The 22384-nt window shown below is 43.8% G+C and overlaps 2 protein-coding genes across 3 annotated transcripts in view; one reads left to right on the forward strand and one right to left on the reverse strand.

Annotated features, from left to right (window-relative positions):
• Positions 1-13717, reverse strand: part of LOC143433299 (uncharacterized) — a 78433-nt gene extending 64716 nt beyond the window's left edge. Inside the window, exon 1 of one of the 2 annotated variants that reach the window (XM_076910607.1) lies at positions 13660-13717. In XM_076910607.1, the coding sequence (XP_076766722.1) occupies positions 13660-13687 (28 nt within the window). In that variant the 5' untranslated portion in view covers positions 13688-13717. Of the gene's footprint in view, positions 1-13331; positions 13456-13659 lie in introns of those variants that run through there. The other variant, XM_076910599.1, reaches the window with a different exon arrangement.
• The window catches only part of Qin (tudor domain-containing protein qin), a 199947-nt gene that overhangs the window by 175365 nt on the left and 2198 nt on the right, over positions 1-22384 (forward strand). Inside the window, exons 6-22 of the mRNA XM_076910591.1 lie at positions 14435-14656; positions 15765-15892; positions 17300-17448; positions 17654-17734; positions 17937-18086; positions 18257-18533; positions 18615-18771; positions 19214-19327; positions 19461-19560; positions 19653-19822; positions 19894-20123; positions 20310-20913; positions 21109-21257; positions 21318-21664; positions 21749-21924; positions 22014-22133; positions 22228-22338. Coding sequence (XP_076766706.1) covers positions 14435-14656; positions 15765-15892; positions 17300-17448; positions 17654-17734; positions 17937-18086; positions 18257-18533; positions 18615-18771; positions 19214-19327; positions 19461-19560; positions 19653-19822; positions 19894-20123; positions 20310-20913; positions 21109-21257; positions 21318-21664; positions 21749-21924; positions 22014-22133; positions 22228-22338 — 3285 coding nt within the window. The remainder of the gene's footprint in view (positions 1-14434; positions 14657-15764; positions 15893-17299; positions 17449-17653; positions 17735-17936; positions 18087-18256; positions 18534-18614; positions 18772-19213; positions 19328-19460; positions 19561-19652; positions 19823-19893; positions 20124-20309; positions 20914-21108; positions 21258-21317; positions 21665-21748; positions 21925-22013; positions 22134-22227; positions 22339-22384) is intronic.

Raw genomic sequence — 22384 nt, forward strand, 5'->3', positions numbered from 1 at the left:
GAAGGAGAAACAGTTGAAATTCTGATCACGAACGAAGTGCATCCCTTCCTTGGAAAAGAACGGGAGGTGTTCTCGGTGGGCTAAGCGTTTTCCAATGGAAATTTCCGACACGCTGGCCGGAAAACTGACGGACAAGGTCAACAGCGAAACCGTTCGTTCGTGCAAGGCAAGGTTACACGCGGACGTAAGCTCAAATCGAGCAAGGTGGCGAGCAAGGATTTCCAGTTTCTGAAACTGGAAGCGGCCACCACCTGGAAACTTTCGACTCGCTTTATTTCCTGGCTCTCGTTTCTGTCCGCGTCGTCGCTCTTCCGGCCTTGAGGAGGTACCCCGAGGTACTCCAGGCGAAAAAGAACAGAACCGCTGCCACCAAGGAAATAGATTGGAAGCCATCGAAGCCGAAGTCGCTTTATCATCTTCTGACAAGGCGGAAACTCGACAGATTCGAATGATAGCGAAATTTCCTTTTCTCTTTTCTCGTTCTGTTAATTCCTCCGTTTCCTGCGCCCTCATTTTAATTAATCTGCTTCTGTCATTCGCCTCTTTCTCTTTTTATACTTGTTCTTATACTCGTTCGAAGGTCGATACAGTCGGAGAGCTGGTCCAAAAATTGAATTGACTTTGACTTCAAAGCAGTTCGCGAGACGAACATATACGCACGGAATGCATCGTACAATTGTGTAAACGGGAACAAGTTATGTGGCATTAACATTTTCCACCGCGCTGAAACGGTTACACACGTGGCCACGAGTGTTCTCGATCCAGTGACCGTGGAATTCCAGTAACTAGAATTGTGGCTACCTTGCGAAGACGTACCATCGAACTCGTGCACCGAGACTATCGTAACAAGAGATCTCCACGGGAGGAAAATCGTTGAAAAAAGTGCGCCACGGAAGGGCACACGGATCGATCGATTTAATGGTAGAAGCACGCGATGAAACGGTCGATAAGGAAATGAAAATTCTTCTAGCTAATGTCGAGAAGTATTTCTCGTTGAGTAGTCTTGCACGCGGACGAACCCCGCCGACCCTTGGACTTGCGTGCAGTTGCCTTCGAGTTTCTCAGCCTACTCGACACGCATGAAAGGATCTTAAGGCGATGAGAATTCGCGGCATGTGGTAATTCAGAATGTGGGGAAGGCTTCCACACACGCGGTGAAAGGAAAAATACGTCGCGTGACGCGTGGCCGCGATCAATGCGATACGAAGATGTATCGACGATCCTTCGAACGACTTTGGCATCCTGATTTAAATTTAACTGGAAGGGCGAACGCTATTTATGGAGCGTCGCAAGTTTTCTTCTCGCGAATTTCTGAGGAGAGAGAGAAAGATCGAGAGGGAGAGAGAAAGAGGGGGGTGGTCGTTGATGAAAAGCGTCTCGACGCAGACGAAGGCTGAACGGTCGATGCAAACGGCCGAAATTGCCTTCGAAACGGCATTAATCGGCTGTGATAAAAGGCAAATTCGCACGCGGAGGGTATTAATTCTTCTCTGCCCTCTGCCAGGCTACCCTCCTCCCCCCTGAACCCCTTCACGAGCGGCGCATAAATTATTTTAATAAATTGCGCGCTATAACGCGCAGCGTAGGATCCGCGTCGAATCCAATTAATCGTATCACATATCCAGCCGCGTTCCAATTAAAATTTCGCAAAAAATACTTTGCAACGTTAATGCTTGTGCGAACAGCGCGTGACTCATCGCTTATGCAATTCTCGCGTAGAGAACATGCGTCCACCTCGTTCCCTCTACCTTCGTCCCTTCCCTTCGTCTTCTTTTGTCTCTTCAGTCGTTTCTTTTTCTGCGACCAAGCACTTCTACGTGCGTATCCGTAGGTTAAATCCACGCGGTTCGCATTTGTTTGAATGAAACAAGCAAAGTGAGGGGGGACAGACGATCGAGAGAAGATGCGAACCACCCCTAAATATTTTACAGGGACAGCGACGTTTTACGAGCACGTTATCCCGGTCGTTCGGTCGATCTCGAATTTATAACGTGGCTGAAATATTATGATATATTATTAGGTCCTCCTTCGATCGGAACACGGTGCCGCGCAACGATCGCGGGGACAATGAATGCATTTATAGATTAAAAAGTGGTAATTATGAATTCTGAATGAATTATTGGCGGCAATAATTAAAAGGAGCATTGCCTATTATAATTAAAGACCAATTATTGGTAATAATTATCATGAATATTCTCTGCCGATCGATTTGTGTTCGTGTATCCGATATAGACGACACGACAGAAATATGTTTATTGCAAGAACAAGCTCCAAATGAATAATATTCTGGCAAATGAAACGGAGAATCGATGTACATAAAAATGTACACGAACGTGTTTAAATTAGAAGATATTTACGTATCTTTAAAATACAGTAAACTCTTAGTACTCGCACCCAATTAGAAACTGAACGTGCGTGTAGAGTGGCTCTTGTTATATGGCGCTATAAGTTTGTCCAAGTCCAAGAGTAGCAGAGGGTAAGTTAGTTGCATTTAGTGCAAGTCTTAACGAGTGCTTGTCTTCCGTTTATTTTTTCGTTTAACCGTAGATAATATTTATACCAAACGCCACGATTGCATGTTTAAATTTCCCCCTCCAAAATGAACGTGGTGAATTTATAATTTTACTTTTGAAACGGCAATATGCAGTCCATTACAGTTGGTTAATTAATACGTTTGTTCCCAGCCACTCCGAATCGAATTATTTTCACAAGGAATGAATTATTAACGCGCAACATATTCATACGCCAATATTTACATAATAAATTTACATTCGCTGAAGAATAAAAGAAACGGCGTCGAATGCGTGTCGCGTCGATAATTATTTAAACAGATCAAGTGGATCGACCCGTGCAATATGCACAGGAAATTTACATAAAAAAAAAAGGAGGATTTATTTTATTCGACAGGAACGCACTCTGAAAAAAGTCTACGAACCACCTCTGCCGAATTTCTTCTTGAGACCCGCTATGTATCTGTACGACTACGATCGCGAAGATCGTAGAGGAAAACGAAATTACTTCGAGCGAGTCTGAAAAATCGCAATAAACATACGATGGTATCGTATGAAATTGCAAAATACAGAGACTAAAAAACCGAACGAGCACAAAACATGAACGATTACCAAATAATCCCCATTGTAATCCGCGGAGACGACGTTGTCCCACGATCTATTCCGGGCAAATCAACGTTTGCAACTCTCTTGACACGTAACAGTTGTAAATTTTATAAATGCAATGTCACAATACTCGTGTGCAACGCGTCGTGTTACCATTATAAGAAACGAGGACAATTGCTCGATGATTTACATGTGACTCATATATCTCTATAGCAAGGAGGTACCTTTCCTCGATAACGACATGGCTGTGGAATGTTTTTTTTGCGATTTATGCGTGAAATGGATGAGTAATACGCGCCTTGCCCTATAAAATGTCAATGAAAGTAAGAAATAGTGTATAACAAAATGCAAGGAATTCGAGGGATCTCGACTCGACGCATACTTTTACAGTTCTACTGTTTATCGTAAAGTATGTGTATAGAAAAAGATTGGAATAGTTATTGAAGAGAAAATGAAATTAAAAATTTAATTAATATTCGATTTAATAATTTTTTATTTTTATTCCACGCTTAGCAATTTAATTGCACGGTATTTTGTAGAAATAATTTATGAAATTGAATCGATCGATAATATAGAACATTTTTTGACGGGCAAACTCTACGCGAAAGAATAATATTATAATTTGAACAATGATAACCGAAATAGCAATATCGAGAACGTATTACGCGTCGACGACAACCCTTTGAAATGCACCTGCACCATTTCCTCATTTTCACGTTTAATGCTTCATTTCATGGGATTGTCAATATCGTTTATACATCTCTATCTCTTTCGCTATGTTCAATATTCATTGAATGTTTTCTAAACCGGAAATACGTTCAACATTATCACTCTAAAAACAAATAGAGATATTTACTCCTTGCTTTTAATATTTTTTCAACGCGAAACGGTGTCGCAAAAATTCGACCAAAAATTTGTCGACGAAATATTAAACCAGTCGCACGATCTTCAATTTATAACTCTTAAGCCTAGAACAAATTAAATCGCATGGTGGCTGTAGAGACATCGCTTTCGTTTAAAATACAACGCTACAGATGTTTCTCTAGAAAATTATTTTTCGTCGGATACAAAGAATAAAAAACGAAGAACGTTAACGATATCGCGTGTACAAATGTTACGCCACGTACAACGGTGGCTAATAATCACGTCTGTTGATCACCACTTCCTACGCACACGAGCTATACACGAGTATCGTTATGTCGATGCATTTACGGGGGTGCGTGCATACCATCCGTGGATTATACACCTATGCATTATTGTCACCGCCGGTTTGGCCGCGCGACATCGAAATGAAATGTACCGTGGCAGCCTTCGAACAGCGACGAGTCACGCGTCGCTCTCGCCAGAAGATTTATTCGCATCCGGTTCGTCGGTCCGCCGTCCAAAATAAATCCGGTAATATAACGTAAATCGACGTTCTACGCGGATTCGTGCGGAATTTTATTCTCCGCGAACAGAGAGCTAGAGGCTTGGTTAGATTCTGATAAAGCTGAGGCTACCTGATGGAGCTTCAAGATCGTCTCGATAGGGTTTATGTTTCGCAAATGCGATTTAAAATAGGGTAAACGAGGATCGTCTGATTTCGATGACACTGATGGCTGCTAAGACGCGTTCGAATTAAAACTACCCCTTCGTGAAACGCGCTATACTCTCTACGTGTCTACTGCGATAGACAACAACACCGTGTCCATGATACTGCATATCATCAAATATTCCATCACGGAAGCAACTATGTATTTTCAAATTGTTATTTCGGTCTAAGCTATAACCATTCATGTTTGAAACACCTTATATCTCATTACTACTGCATATATTATTTGCACGATATTATATACGATCAAATATTCCATTACGGAAGAAACTATTTCAAGCACCGCAATCCGTTTCAAATGATAACTATTTATTCTCGAAACAGGCTACGTTTGTCCCCTCTGAAAAAAAATTCAGATGCGTTGGACACTGTATCTGCCTCTGTCGCGTAAAGAACGATGACGACTCGTTTCCGAAACTCGGTGTATCCTGTATTTCATGCGGCACGCACGGTTGCTACAATTTTACACGGCTGCCACCGGTATTTCACCACCTGTAATCTTAGAGAAATCAGGTTTTATAACAGCAATTTCCACGGCAACCGCACGCCCTGCGCCTTCGACGGCGTATCCCAGGCGGCGTCGATACGTGCCTCTCGTTAACGCCGCTAATAAATCCCTCGATGGTGATATCAACACCGTGGAATTTCCTCGAATCCGCTGCGCGTTCTTGCGCTCGACTGATTGAAACGTTGAAACGGACATCCGCGCGCGGATGGAGGAGAGCCTCGCTTCCGGATTTTTCGTTCCGCGGTCACGATATCCACCAGCAAAGCCGCCAAATAAAGAGATTGATCCCTCCCAGAACGGGTTTGCGGTTCACGCACCGCGAAAATATTTGCTCTGGTCCCAGCGGTTCTTAATCTGGGATCCGTGCTTTCCTACCAGGCGGTCCGCGACGTTGTTTCGGGGGTAGTTCTGTGGCGACCACCGTAGAGTCGCCTTTGCACCCCGTGGCGCAGGACGGAAGAGGATACTTGACCCTTGAAGCGAAGAAACTGGAGACATTAAACATACGTTTGACTTCAAACTTTCTCTTCGTCTGCGAGGGTTAAGGACGATTTTCACTAACATGCCTCCACTTTCTCGACATTGAAATGAGGAGGCGAGAGTAGCTATAATGCGAGGGAAAGGAGCCCTCAAAAAGGTCAGTTAAGATTTGGTCGAACAGAGTTTAAGTTTGTTATCTGTTAAAATAAATTATTTGTTTTGTTGTTTCGGACAATCATTCTTCAACCTGACTCACGTAGATTTTCCAAAGTTTTATCAAAACCTCGGCTGTTACAAGTACCAGAAGACTAGCCACCATTTTGGACCACAGGACTAGCGAACTCTGTCGCGTTGTTGTAGAAACGTACAATTTCACAGTGTGACGTGCCTCGATGTTTCTCTGCTTAGAATGCAATTGCTTGGTATTTTTTAGATTACGTTCGAATCGATAGACACGAATGACGAGCAAAAGAATTCGTCCTCGGGCTTAGAAATATACATACATCGTATACGAACTGTGTTATGCTGGGAAATAGTATCGCGAGAGAAGATACGTGGAGTAGAAAGGTTGAGAATCGTTATTCTAGAAGAGACGAGTGTCATTCTCGATCTACCGTGAACGAAAACTTCGATCATCAATCGATGGGGGGTGTTGTTTCGCTGCAGGCAGACAAGGGGTAACGTGGACGCGCGTTTTCTTCCGCTTTTCCTTCGAGTTTTCACGCTCGTTGCGCAATACGTCTGCTAGCGAGATTATGACAGCGGGGAAGAATAAATATAAATAGAGAAAGCAAACGTGGTCGCGGTGTTAGTCTGTGGTTGGAATTGTGCGGCGGTCGAGGATCGAAACGTCTCGAGGTCTTCTATTATATTTCTGTCTCTTGTTTTCATTTTCACTGAAACACGAGAAACGTAGGAGACTCGTTTCCGTAGAACTAGATCGTCCCTATCGAGAAGACTGTTACTGCGGAAAGATCGCGAAAGAGCCTATTAACGCGATTTACGTTCACTCTAGCTCACTTTGCATTGAATTCCGTTGTATTCGTACGCGCGTACGTTGCTCTACGAACAGTTCAAGGCGCACTATGCTGCAGCTAAATCAGGAAACTAACACTAACGTTCTCCTTATTGTTATTACTGGTTCTTATCGTGATGGAGATATCCGAGGAAATCAATGGAATCGTGCCCGGAATACACTGTTTCAATAGCGCACTATATCGAGCAGTATCTAGCATTAAGTAACGCAAGGTGGTCCAATAACTGTTACCAGTTTAGTGTAGTCGGGAATTATGGAGTAGCATTGTAGTACCAATAGCGGTGCCTAGCAATAAAGATAACAATTTTTCTTGCATACGGAAACTTTCGTTTTCCCGATACCATTTTCAGTGTTTACCCGTTGTTTCTTCCTTCGACCGTTCCACCAGGGGGAAGAACTTCCCTCGTTCTCTGTGTTTTGAGTACGGCATCCAAAAGCGGTCCACTAATTAAAATCCGGCAAAACGTTGATCCCGTGTAAAAAGGATATGTTTCTTTATCCTCCTAGCGCCGAGAGAGGAGGACCACGAGGGTAACCGGCTCGGATTTCAAAATTTAGCCCCCTTAATTCTCGTCCCGACATCGTTAGCAAGCGAACCGTTTTTTACATCACGGTTTTTTACGGGGTTTCCAGGGGAAAAGAATGAAGTGAAAAGCGAATCCATTAAAGTTACTTAACTTACGTATCCGCCGCCTTTTACAACCGACGATTCGACGCTGTACGTTAATTATATACGCGTCGAACACTGACGCGGAGGCTACGCACCATGCTTTATACGCGTCCATAATGAGGTGTATCAAACGAGCATCTTGGCTCTAAAGTTCTGTCGTTGAATTTGCTTGGACGCTGGGGATACTGCGAGGACGTCATTAAAATTAATTAAAAAATCGTTTTACACCCTAGATCCCGCGCACCTTTGACTTCGCCCGCGTGGAACGATCGATCGCGATTCAGGGAGTTCATCGAAGTGCACCGGTTGAGATGAAGGCAAAGTGGTTGTGCCTCTAGAGAAATCTCCCTTCGTTACTTGTAATAAAACTTGTAGATCGATACGAGTACGCTGCTTAAAAAAAAAATCCAAATCTTTTATCGTGTCTTCTGTTATAACAGTATCGTTTGCTACGATGCATCGTCAAGCAAATCATTAATTTCTACAGCTCTAATCTCCAATGAAATATACACTAGCATTGTCAGAGTCAGGTCATCGTGTTTTCCTTGAATATCCGCCGAAACTTCTATTTCTATTTATCTCAATTTACCACTATTAACACGATCGTAACGATTATCAATTTTGCCTGAAATGCGCATCATTCCCCGCCATTTGCCATCATCGACATCCCCGTAGCCTCCTGCTAGAATTAACTACAATTTCTAATAGAAATTAAAGCTGTCAATCTTCGTTTCATCGCGTTCTGCTAAAATTTACACCGCTACACGATGCCGTCATCAATATCGCTATAATTGTCAATTATTTTGTTCGAAAATTCAATCGGGACGAAATTATTCGCCAATATTCATCATTAATCGACTTCAGCTCTTCGTCCTTCTTCATTTAACATTCGCAGATAATTCGCAGCAAAATTTCGCGAAAATTTACATCGTCTCGCGCCATCGTTCAACATCGTCAGCCTCCGTCGCGTCTCTTGGCAGCTCCACCTAAACTTCCGTCCATTTAAGCGGATCCCATCGAGCGCAAAGCTCTTCGAGGACGGCACAGCGATCTCTGGGAAGATAAAGGAACGAGAGGAAAAAGATCGCTGGGCGTACGTACGCGAGTTACGTCGCATAAAACTACGACGACGACGGCAGTGGCACTCGCGCGAGCAAACCGCTGGCCCGCCACTATAAGTATTTATCTTCCGATCGAGCCGCCATTCGAAATGCAAATTGGGCAAGCCGCGGCCTGCCCGGCTCTCCTACGCTTTATCGCGTTTTCAGAGTCACGCGCAGACTCGCGCCGTGAACAAACACACGATATTTTCCACGATCGGCAGAGATTCGAAAGGCGTTCCACTTGCGGCCGTTTACTCGGTCTAGATCGAGAAATAAATTTCATTCAAGGATCACTCTCGCAGCCTGGCTCTCCTTGCGCCGAACCAGACCGGAAACCTCGGACACGCCGCGCGACGCATCTGCGGTTGCCATCATCGCGGTTAAGGATAACTGCGTTCACTCTTCTGTCTGAAAGTTCGCTTATCGTCGTGTCGAACGACTCGAGGAATCCGTGAGAGCGTTTTTACGAACCAGTCCTTTTCCACCGTCGAACTTGACGTATGTTTCGCGACAGTGTTCCTCTTGCAAAGGGGCGAGAACGAAACGAAGATCGGTAACCAAGTAATTACGTTGAAAAACAAAGTTCGTTCAATGGACTGAGACACGAATCGTTGGATCGTTTCAAATATGTTTAGCCAGGGATATAGCCACAAAGGAACGTGATTTTGCAGACGCAACGCTCCGCGGACGTCGCTCCGTCAATTTATCATGCGAAAGAGATTCGTCGAGTCATAGAAGTTGCGCATAATGATGATGGATGCTTGTGGATGCGGGGATAAAAAATACGCCCCCTCCTCCCCTGCTTGATATCGATTATGGGAGAGTCGTACCACTGAAACGTCCGGGGAACCCTGTTTTCGGCGCAACGTTTTCAAGATTTCTCGTTTCCCATTTCCCGTTGGACGCGCCGCGTATCTCTTAAATTTCTTACGCGATCGCGTGCACACGAATCCACCATATTTCCGGTGATTTATGAGCTTCTGGACAGTTACCATTTTATCTCGCCGTTGGTGGGAAAGAGCATTTTTTATGATAGAATATTCGCGGGTGAATGAAAAACATTTTATACTTAATAAAGTATAAGCGATGGTTCCAAGTCTCTTTAAATAACACGTAATATTTTAAACTATGCAACGAGTAGTATGTATATATATTTCTATCGTGTATCACGGATAAACACAAAATTTCACCGATTTTTCTCACCATCGCGAGCAAATATCGCTGACACAAACAGTACAGGAATCAATCAAGCAATTCGAACTCTGGTACATTGTACGTTGCGCCTCTCCATCACGAGTTACACAGAGAACAGGCTATTCGAGAAGCTTTCGCGCATTCAAATGTATGAATCCTTTACGTAACCTCGAATTTCAACGCAACGCATCCGCGAAATGTCAAAAGTGAGGTTCGCACGTTCGTACAAACACCAAATTCGCGTAACCATCTCGATCTATTTACGAGAGATTTTAAACGAACCCCTCTCCTATCCACTTAAGGACAACTTCGCTCGAGGAAGCATTGAGAAACGCTCCTGCCGGTTGCGTCACCGCGTACGATCCCAGCTCGTTGGCATTCGTGCCATCCGACAGAGCCTGTTCGTCATTAATAACAGCCGTGGATACGTATACGTCCGCGTGATCGAGCCAGATCGCGTTTTACACGATCGAAGGAGGGCAAGGTGGTGATTAACCAGAGAGAGAGAAAGATAGAGAGAGTCTCTGTCTCTGGCGCGTGTTTGCCCTGGCGAACCAGCGTTGAGGATGGTACAAACGGAACCTAGCTGGATCCTGTCGATCTTCCGATCGAGTGCGCGCGTTAAGTGCCGCGAATAAATTCCGGTTAATCGTTCCCCGCGTTTTACGAATCCCGATCAATCCCGCTAATTAAACGTCGACGAGGAGCCGGCTGGCTTTGCCTGGATCCAACAGAGCCGATCCACAGAAGATATAGGCAGCGATCGATCGCGGCAGAGCGAGCTCGACGATGCCTCTGGATCGCGCAGCGAGGATGAACTTAATTTGGTAGCACCCGCGCAAGGTCTTGCCGCGATTCCCACTCGTTTCACCTCCTTCGGGGACTCCTCTTTGACTGTTTACGCAGTATAATTAACGGTGCGCGCCGCGAACACGTTAAAGTGGATCCTCTGCGGCTGATTTAGCAGGGCAAACGAGATTGCGGCTGCTCCTTCCCGCTCCGTCGCGCTTTTCCTCGCCGACAGACGTTCGCAGGGGGATGAACGGAAGTGGCAACGATCACGATGATAGCGCGCATCGACTTCCACAGGGTGGATGATGAAAAATGCACGGGGCGAGGCTGTAAAGTCGGTCGAGTGCTGGAATTTACACCTTCGAGCGTATCGATGAGGGAGAATTGACAGTATTCTCGTCTTGGCTTTCGTATCTTGGCTGGTGTGCATTTGAACGTGTAGAATAAGTTACGCGGACCCAGAGTGTAATCGTTCAATGATTTAGCTCTCTTGTGACAGACAGATGGGCTGGATCCAGGATTTACGTCCCTCTTCTATTAATTGTTCGTGGTACTTTCGTTTGGTGAATCATTGTTACGCGCAGGTAATGGACAAAGCCATAAATCACTCGACAAAATCCACTTGACCCTCGGTTACTTCTGTTTTCCCTTCTATTTCGCATAAACGTGTACAACGCGAGAATATGTCGCCCACTGGCCTGCGCAAAGTGCCTTTCTCCGTTTGCCGTGCAACAACGCTTTTTTTTTTTTTTTTACATATTTTTGCGACACGGAAACGCACATCGCGTCATAAATATTCTGAAACGACAGCCTCGATTGCAGGCTTGAAAATTGAACAATACACGCTGACCTCGTTTCAGTATCATCGCTTAAGAGGAACCTCCATTGTTTTCTAGCTTGGACCATAAAAAGGGTTAATTCAAGACCCCAGCTGTGATCCCTCCGCCGACCATATTATAATCTCTGAAAGCTATGCTGTTTCCAGGGGATAGCGAGTGGGTAGAGTGTCCGTGACCACGTTACCGGACGGTTTTGTGGTAGTTGAGAGGATTATAAACGGAAGGAAACGAATAAAGAAGGTGGTCTGGTTGATTGAGGTAAATTGCATTTAAATTACGAGTGGATGGGGTGACTTAAGGGATGATTAAATTTCAACGCGTAGAGAAACATTGACAAAGAAGTACGAAAGCTCATGGTTATTTGTATGACTTACTTTTAAACGTCTTTCGAAACTAGAGTTATTACTCCAAAGTGAAAATGGAATTTTTGTCAATATCTCAAGTTTTCACGCGTGTACCTGTTACGATGGTAGCGCGACTGCCATTGGCGCGAAGGAAAATCTTTTCACGGTTTTAGCCATGATTTCCCCGATATAGAAATTTCCCCGTTCCGATCGATGCGTCCGCGTCACTTTCTTCGCATCTTCAACGCCCAACTCTTTGCACGCTCTTTTAAACGCGGGCGCTCGAGTCACCTACTTCGAGGGCACACGATCTGTGCATCGCCACCTCCGTCCTCGTTAGAGAACGAACGGTAATTGATTTCTCGCGATTTACACGTATGGGAAACGGTAACGCGATCGCGGTAATTGTTGATGTGGAATTAATTGAGGGCTTGACTCTGTCAGCTGCGGACTTGGACAGTGAAAGCGCGGCGTTAGTTGCCCGTATTTGGACCCCTCGCCATTAACCGCTTAACGGTCGTGAGAATTTCTTATTCGTGGCCGTACGATCGACGATCTTCCATGAAAAAATCGAGGCGACCGCGTACTCTATCGATTGAGATAAGACGAGAACGAGGAATAACAAAATTGCATCCGAGGCATCGTCCTCGAGAGAAACGTCATTAAAAATGCACGCGACGATCCTACGCGGTCGCAGGCGTCGCATTAATAGCGGACTCTCGTCACTGGTGTACGTACGCACGGTTCACGAATTTTCAGACACTTTTCTCGGGGAAACGAAGCCTCGAGCGTGATTTTGTCGTTCTTAACTTTCGCCTGGTTTCGACCCGCGGAATCGAACTTGCGAGGGAATTTTCCGTACACGATTGACGAACACCGTGTATATCGGCCTAGAAATAGGTCTGTGCAGTAGCTGACTATGCGACTAAGGAAAAGGCAATCAGAATGCCGGGCTGGGAGACAATGGACTTGCATCACTAATATTTCACGGTACTTTCCTTTCTCGAAGCGCAACTCTGGCATGAGTAATTTTAACTACGAGACGTTTTCAAAACTGTGCCTGCCAAAAGTGTCGCTTCGAGCCTTCGTCAAGTACGTTTATTGGGAACGTAAAAAACGTTCGAGTAATTGGTTCATTTCGATTCGTTACGATTTAATAGCGATCGTTCGTGGAATTACGTATTCGCTTGCACCGTGCTTTAGTAAATTAATTAATATCGACGTTAGCCCATTGACCTTGACTTACATCGAACGATCATTTCTAATCCATTTTTTGCGAAAATTCGATCAAAACGATCTACTTAACCCCCACTCTAAATAAAAGATATGCATTGACAGAAACTGATATTAGCGATAATAGAACATTTACAAATTTTTCCTTATACAAAACTATCTCAGGATGCAGCTATAAAGTGCACTGTCAATGTCAATAAAATCACTACCAAACCTATGCATTTTTTACTCTCTAGTTGAAACACATGAAATCCTCCGCTTAATTTACCAATATCACCAAAGAAACAATTAAAATATTATAAAATACCATTGACAATTAATTAAAAACACGGCTGGTAACATCGCTGACCAAAGCGTGACCCAATATAACGCATAAAAAAAACCAGTCCAAGAACCACCCAACAGAATTCACCCAGAAGACTCACCCAGGAGTAACAAAACGAGCGCGACGTATCCTAACGTGCAGAGATTGTCGAGTACTGCCCGCATGGTCCCTCCGTCGTACTCCACCCCCTGGATTGCACCCCGAACAGAGTCTCTAAAAGCTACGATCCCAGCCTCATCCTCGAGGTTTCGACTGATCACAGAGAGAAAAAGAGAGAGCAAGAACCGATCACGAGTAACCGTAACACACCGAGGAAACGCGGACAACGGTTCGGAGATGGTAACCGGTCCTCGGGACGTGAAAGACTGGGGAAAGGCGCGTTTGTTCGGTCGTTGGTTCAACGACGGTAAGCATAGGCCTGTACCCACCTCTACCGTTCCCTTGCCTCCCTGCCATTCTGATTTCTGCCGCTCTCCCTTCGCGGCAGATAGGCTTCTCCCTTTACTCGAGGACCCTCTGCGAAGCCACGCCACTCGATCTTCGAATCTGTCGCGAGGACACCGCGGCACTTCGACGACACGGCGCTGCCATCGATTTCCCGAATGCACGCAGAGAGAATCGTGGATCGAGGAGAGAAGGATCGATCTATAGCCTCGAGCTGATAAATCGATCAACCGCGTCCCTCTTATCGCACGGCTGAGTCGTTGGTACCTGTTGCGCATCGATCATTGGGTTGTAAGGTGTAATTCGAACGGTGGTTCCAAGATTTTGAGGAGATCGAATGTTGAGTTTAATCGTTCGAGGGACCTCTTAGCGAGCAAAAGTTGCCAAAGATTGCTCCTCGATTTTTTAACGCGCGACCAGAATGACTGGTCGAATATCAATCAGTATATTGCGACAGACCCGCGTATTACGTATAATTCTACGGGCAGCGTCTTATAAAACGATTTCTCTAGTTTTTATTTTGCTTGCCATTTAACCTTGTCGAAGACGCGAGGTCTTGTTGAATTCTCCGGTACGATTCAACGACTGTGGTCTGGATGAATGGTAGAACTGTAAAGTATCCACTTGTCAGAGTAGTCTGCGTGTCTGGCTACTAATTTGGTCGACGTGCCACGTGCTGGCACGATGAAACCTACAACAAAATCGAATTTAACGGTCACAGATCGTTAATCGATATTGTTTTTCTGCTTGTATATTTAGAAATTGAAAACGTCAGCCTTGAATCCAGTGGATCTGCCAGAAACGGACAGCGTCCAGGCGTCCATCACACAGCATTTCGCCTACTTGCACGGCGCTCTTCAGAATCTGGAGAAGAGCATCATCGACTCGTTGCGAGAGTACCAATCTTCACGCGACAAGAACATCGAAGAGATATCCGCTCAGCTGAGAGAACACGAAGAACAGTTACAATCTGCTCTCATAGTGAGTGTTTTAAAATTGTTTGATTTCATTTTTATTACTATTGTAAACGAATAGTACTGATTTTAATTAGCCTTAGTTAATATTTGTTCACGTAGAAATGATTATTTTCTCGCAGAAACCTCGATGATAGTAATTTAATATCTAGTTGTTTATGTTGTGTGAATATTGATCGAGAAGAATTGTTTGTTCGGTTACAAACGCATTTAAAACACGACTTGATTCCAGCTCGCGCGAAATTCCCTTCGTTTTCTATTCTTTTTTTCTTTTTTTTTTTTTTGATACAGTATATTCCTGCGGCTAATTATATCCATATTTTTAGACAAAGCACTATTGCATCCGCAATTTCAACTTGATTGGTATAATTATTAGGTCCGCAGGGATGGTTCCGCCGCTTTTATTCATGCGATGCTTAACCGGCGCGTAATAAACGGGAATGCCTCTACTCGTAACGAGATTTTCCGCGATTTGTGTAGAGTTTCAGTTATGAGATGATGCGACTCTAAAAAATAGTGATTAAAAAATTTCACTATGACCTCTCTCAGTGAGAAAATGTTCTGTAATATATTTTTTCCCGACACCAACCCTGACAGGGATGTTATACGAGTTACTTCTCGCATAGAAAGCCAAACAAGCATACTTTCATTCGACTAAACGAAACTTTAGTCTGTTCATTTATGCGTCTAAATGGGTTCTCAATAATATCGTATCATCGAAGAGAAATTATTATTCGTTACTACGAATGGATACGTAAGAGACGTATTTAGGTAACGCAAGGTTTTTGGCGTTCATAACAACCCCATCGATTCCAGCCTGTTACAATTTCCTCTGTGCTTTAGAAGCATCTTACAACATCCATCTCGAGGACTTCCTTGGCTTCTGAGCCGTTTGCCTCCCTGTCTCCTTCGCATAAACATCCCTCGTATCGAATTCTTCCGCGTTTGAAGAAAGGAGATGCGAAGGACACCCTTGGGACCACTCGAGAGACGGATAGACGAAAACCGTGTGCTGTCAGGTGGCGAAGATACCACCGAGCGTGCTGTTTTAACTGTCGCTCTGAATAATTCGAATAACCGTGTGACGGTTCGCAAATGTTTAATCCTTGTCTCAGGTGTCCACATCGATCACAGAGAATCTGGAGAAGATAGACGTGCAGCAGGTGATAAGCAAGCTACGGACTCTGGTTGATATACCTTGCCACTTGGTGCTGAACTCTGTGCTGAACGAACAAGAAATCAAGTAAGCGATAGTTTGTAATTCTTCTGAGTGTTTTAAAATTACGTGATTTTATTTTTATTACTATCGTAAACCAACCGACTAGTACTGATTTTAATCAGCCTTGGCTAATTTTTGTTCACGTAGAAATGATTATTTTCTCGTAGAAACCTCGATGATAGTATTTTGTATTTAGTATTTTGCTATTTATATTGTAAGAAGGTATTATGTTGTTAAAAATAGTAGTTACGTTGTTGAAAGATTAACAGCTACTCGCGTGATTTTTAATTACAATGTTCTTATGTATGAAAGAGTCAGTTTCAGTTTCGCGAAACGAAACGAGAAACGTCGAGACTTTATCGTCCAACTTTCGAACTGGGATACAATAGCAGTGGTAGGAAGCTGGTCGATAGTGCTCTGCCGATTAGCTCAATATTTATCTGGGTCCCCGTGTAAAGACGATCGACCAACAGAATCGAATACCTTTAACAGTCTTCCGGCGAGGCCGCGCGGCGATTTTCCGGCGCGCAGCGAAATCCAGAGCTTTTGATAAATCAAAATCTTTGCGCGCGTATCGAACGATTTATTTTCCTCGACACCGACGATGGTGCCGAGTCGGACAAATCCTCTGTCGTTTATATCCGCGCGCGTAAGCAGCTTACAAATGTCCGAGCGAAAAGAGAACGAAAGAGGAGAGAGAGAGAGAGAGAGAGAGAGAGAGAGAGAGAGAGAGAGAGAGAGAGAGAGAGAGAGATGCGAGGGCCAGCAGGAAGAGCACTCGAGGTGTAAGGGTAATTAATTAAACCTGAATGTACCTACGGTTGCGTTTTAAAGCGGCTTCGGGATATCGTTCGTTTTTTAACCGCCAGAACGAACCAGTTGCCTTTTTATTCTCCCTTGGCGCGTCGACGAACCGGAACGAAATCGCTCTTCCGTTCTTGCGCCCTCGATGGAATCTAAATTTCTTGGCTTAGACTCTGGATAATGCTCGACTTCGTTCCAGAGGATCCTTCATTCTTAGCAAACTTTCAGTTAGAAATCGAGGCGGTTAATATTTGATATCCTTTTTTTTTTTGTCGATGTACCACGCATCGTTCTTTTAACCCATTCGCTACCAACTACGATGTCTCTTATAGTTTGCGATACACGTTTAGATTGATTGCAATTGAAATTGATAGAGGAATAAATTTCTAGTTTGAGCTAGAAATTATTAGACAAGATGGCCTGCAAGTGCCGTTTTATTAATATTATTAGATTTTATAAAATCCCATGTTTCCTGTAAGAGAAAATATTGACACCCACTGGCAGTGAATGGGTTAAATAGTGCAGCAGTTTTACCCACGTTAAGACAAGCTTCAAGATATGATACCACAGCGTTTAACTGAATTATCGAATTATATTCAATTGATACATCGAGTATACGTTTTACAGATTCAGCTTTGATGACAACATCGTCGATATCGTCAAAAATCACTGTAGCATACGCATACCGCCAGTTTCAAGCTACAGCTTGCGACGGACAGATTCACTGCCAGACGATTACGAGATAGAACCACTGACGAAAGAGGATAATTCCTTGGGTAATGTTCATTTTTCCAGATGGCAAAACGATCGAACGAAAACGGTATGATAGTACAGAAATATTAGAGATGTTCAAACAACTTTAACATTTGATGAGTGAAACTGCTATCCCTTTTTCTCGTTCTGTCGATCAATGCAGAATGTTAAGAAATAAATCGTTTCGTAAAAGCAGTAATCGATAAAAAAGTAAACCATTTTCCGTAGAACACAGAAATACATCTACAACAAGATCTACATCTTTAGTGAACGTTTCGTCCAAGGAAAGCGATAACCTTCCGCAAGCTGGTACGTACTACCTTCTCTTCGTCGAAGAAAAATTTCATTCGGTCGTTCGAGTCGATTAAAATTTGATTTCTCGAGAGGTTCCCACAAAAAAAAGAAACTGGACGACTACAGAGAATTGTTAAGCAGATCGCGAACTCTCCATTTACATCCGTCCTAGACGCGTTGAACGCGACCATTAACGATTTTCTTCTCGATTTTTAAGGATCTTCGGAGATGGTTCGCGTCAGCCACGTAGTGGACCCATTTTGCTTTTACGTTCAGCTGGTGCAGAATCAGCACAAACTGTTGGAGCTTAACAAGGAATTGGCCACGCTGATCAGTGCAAGCACAATACCGACAGAAATCGTTTTAAGTACGTGTATCGTTACTTTGCTTCGATAATCATTTCCTTTTCGAAATCGTAGACGCAAATGTAAATAATTTCGAGCACGAAGTCAAGAGAAGCTCTGCCTCGCGTAATAAAATAAATGCAGAAGCCAAAATTAGTCGACTCCACGAAAATGAATCGTTTGCTTCTCTTAGATACGTTGTACATAGTACAATCGAAAACCGGTACTTGGTATCGAGCACGAGTCACGGAAAGAAAATCGCACTCGAAGTGCGGTGAAACGTACAGCGTGACGTTCATCGATTACGGGATGAAAGAAGAGGACGTACCATTGCAAAGAATAAGAAACATCCTGCCGCAGCTCGCGATATTTCCGGCGTTGGCTCTTAGGTGCTCTCTATTCGATATAATTCCCAACAACGGGAAATGGCACCCTGATGCTATCGAGGCGTTTAAAAATCTTGTCTTCAAGTAAGCAGACTTACGCGACAACTAATAAACGATTTAACTGAAGAGACGCGTGGTGAGAAATCGTATATTGTATCGTTGCAGAAACACCATGGTCTCGATGTCCATCACGACGATAACCGGCGACATTTACTACGTGGACCTGTGCGTGGTGTCCTCGAAAGACTCAGGTTTAATATTCGTGAAAGACTCGTTAACGTACATGTCATACGCGACCTGCATCTCATCGAACAAGCTAATGGTAATTGGGACCCGCTTGCGAGCATTTTAACGATCAACTGGCCAATGAAGGATAGGGACGCGCCAATTCGTAGATACGCGATGTCACGCTCCAAGATTTACAGATATCGCCTCGTAAAAATGACACATTAGAGACATTGTTTCTCATTTGTTGCGCTATCATTCTGATCGTTCTCTCACTCGCTAACAATTCGCTAAAATCGCATATTGTCTCGCTTTTGTGAATAACTTGTCAGCCTTGCGCGGCACTCGCGCATGTATTTCAATGTTCCGCGACCTTTTGTCTTCCACGGCACGTTAACGTTTCATCGACAGTTCAAATGTAAAGTAAACACTCCTGTCTGTCGACTAAGGTCGGCTATAATCGACGTTGTGTAACGATCCGACATCATCGACCTAGGATTCGATCGAGAAAAATGTACGCGCGCTCGTCTTGTTCGCAGAGAGTAAATCCTGAGTCGGTGATGAAGTACTACAGGGAACAATTGGACATGGAGACTTACACGGATATCCGAGTCTTGTTCGTCGAATCGCCCAGTTCTATATTCGTTGAGAAGGTACGCTCATTCTTCTGAAGGTCCCTTGTATAAATTGTATCGCAATAATTCTCGACCGTACGTCTTCTACGACATTTATATAAATTCGAAGCTGTGAAAGTGTGTCCGATTAAAGTGCACGTTTGTGTTACAGAGACACGCGAATAGATCGTACTTCACCAAACTGATACAGAATATGAATGAGGATTACGAGAGAAATACATTTAACGAATATATCTCGACGCCTTGCAGAGGTGATGAACAACTTTCGAGTTCGGAGACGTTATTTCAGATGGCTGCTTCTAAATCTTCCAAACGATGAGTTGTCTGTGTTTAAAATTCGCAGATATGCCGTGCGCTGCTCGAGGTGCCGACGGATTATGGCACAGGGGTCTGATAAACGAAGTTACAGAGAACACCCTGCAAGTTTTCTACGTGGATCTCGGGTACACATTGATATTGGATTATAACGCTGTCAGGGTGCTTCATCGAAAGTACATGAGCTGTAAAACACAAGTAATTCATTCACTGCATACGCTAACGCTTGCTATAGTTATGGCTTCGATTTAAAAGTTGATTACCATCAGGCTATAAAGGTCGCGTTGAGAAACATAACGCCACAATCTGGTGACACGAATCAATGGGAACCGGAGACGACTGAATTTATAAAGGCTTTCTTACTGAGCACGAGGAACTTCAAGATTATCGCCTTCGACAAATTGGAGAATGTATACAGCATCGTCATGTACACGCACGATAAAATTAACGTCGGTAATCTGTTAATAAATAATGGCCTGGCGTTATGTTCCGGCACCAAGTAAGTGTTTCAAACATACGCGACACTCGTCAAACACTCTAATCACCTTTTTCCTGTTCCACGATGCGATCTCGCGCGTGTCATCGCACGCATATCCTTGTCGATCCCTTCGCGAGCAACTTCGATATTTCGCTCGTCGTTAAAAGCGTTAAACAACGATTACACATGTTCCATTTTATGACACAGTTTCCAGCAGCCCAGAGTACGTAACAGATCCAAGAACAGAAGGCATAAATCGAGATTGAACAAGCAATTGCCCAGCGAACCTTACGACGAACCCATGAACTTGAGCACGAAAGACAAGAAGGTGGATGATAACGACGACCCGTTCAAAGTGAGCGTTCTGATCCACCAGGTTTTCTCACCGGACTGCATCTACGTTTCCGACGCCACGTACGATCAGAGTGACGTGAATCGATTGCGGAAAGAGATGCAACAGTTTTACAACAAGTACCGTGCCGCGAAACAGGACGTTTGGTGCAAGAACGCCGTGTGCGCCGTCTATCAGGAGGAGAACAACACGTATCATCGTGCTCGAATCATCGACGTTAAGTCCAATGATAAGGTGGCCGTATTCCTGTACGACTTGGGTAACGAAGAGATCGTGTCAGTCGAGAATATACAATCGCTGCATCCGATGTTCTATAAAGTACCAGCGTACGTTTTTAAGATAAAGCTAAGCGGTATATTGCCATGCGGAGGGTCCAACACGTGGCCATCGTATTCCTGCCAGAAGTTGATGGAGATTATGGACAAAAACCAATGCAGCAAATATTACATATCCAAACTGGTGAGCGTCGTTGTCAATTGTATTCTGGATGCTTGCGCGAACCTAGACTTTTAGGTAGATGTTACTAAAACTAGTCGGTTGAAACCTCCTGTCAACAGTTAACGACCAACGATACCTTTTTTTGTCTAACGAATGTTTATTAACGCACTCGATCGCGAACACTTCGCGGTGTGTAATTTCTTGGGTACTTCGCAGGAAGATGAAGATGTAGAGAGCAGTGTGATACCAGTCGAATTGTGGGTCAGACAAACGATAACGGACGGGCCGCTGGAACCGACCAGATACGAAGTTAATTCTGTTAATAGAATGATGGTCGAGAATGGTGTTGCCTTGCCTATTAAAGAGTACGTAACGATTCCGTGTAATCACCGTAGCAACGATTGGAAATGTTTTCATTCCCGCAGATACGTGAAGAAGAGGGATAAGATCTTGGCGATCGAGTTGAAACGGCAGTTAATGAAGAAACTGAGGAGACTGACGAAATGCAAATCGAACGTAAAATGGTTTGCGATAGGCAACGAGCACAAAGTCGAGGGATCGATTATCGAGGAGACATTGGAATTATCAGAGAATTCCAGCCCGAATTCCGACTACGAGGATCACGATACGGTACAACGGTTTGATAATACCCCAACGCTACCGAAACTGACAGCTTGGTTACCAGCGAAGCCAGTGGAAGAGGACACATTCATCGCCATACCGACGTACTTAAATCACGATGGTTTCGTGTACCTACATTCCAAAACTGAGAGTACGTACCTTATAAACAATTTATTTACACATCTCTCTTTTTAATCCTCTTACGCGTTTATGTTCGTTATTTCTTTTTTTTCAGACAGCAAAATACTGCGTTACATAGAAATGAAATTAGAGAATATATACAGCAACTGTCCGATTGAACCGTGCGATACTGTATGGATCGCGGGAGACTTGTGCATCGCGCAGTACCATGTAAACAATAAATGGTACAGGGGAAAAATCGTGAGCGTAGAAGAACATGATATAGTTAATGTAAATTAATTTGATTATTTCGTTTCATCCGGTAGAGAAGTTGCGGGTGTACAGCATTTTCACGTTCCTATCAAACTTATTTGCTACAGGTGGAATTTGTGGACTACGGAAACGTCGAGGAATGCTCGATTGGAACTTTAAAGAAGAAAGTTGTTCTAGAGGATATTCCGATTCAGTGCACGAAATGTTTAATCCACAACTTGAAATCGGTAAATGTTGGATGGTTTTAACGTATCGTTTATTAACCACTGGATACGCGTGTAATCCAACTATTAGAACTATTAATACCGTTTACTTTGATAGGGAACGGAAAATGGAAAGTGGACAACGGAAGATCTAGATAAAATACACGCTTTAATCATTGAACACGAATGTAAAGTGACTATTCTAGAGAGAATGAACACGCATCTCGTTGTAAGTATTCATACGAGAAACAAATTTTAATCAACAAAGAAAGTTC

Source organism: Xylocopa sonorina, chromosome 1 (genome assembly GCF_050948175.1).
Source record: "Xylocopa sonorina isolate GNS202 chromosome 1, iyXylSono1_principal, whole genome shotgun sequence".
Taxonomy (NCBI): domain Eukaryota; kingdom Metazoa; phylum Arthropoda; class Insecta; order Hymenoptera; family Apidae; genus Xylocopa; species Xylocopa sonorina.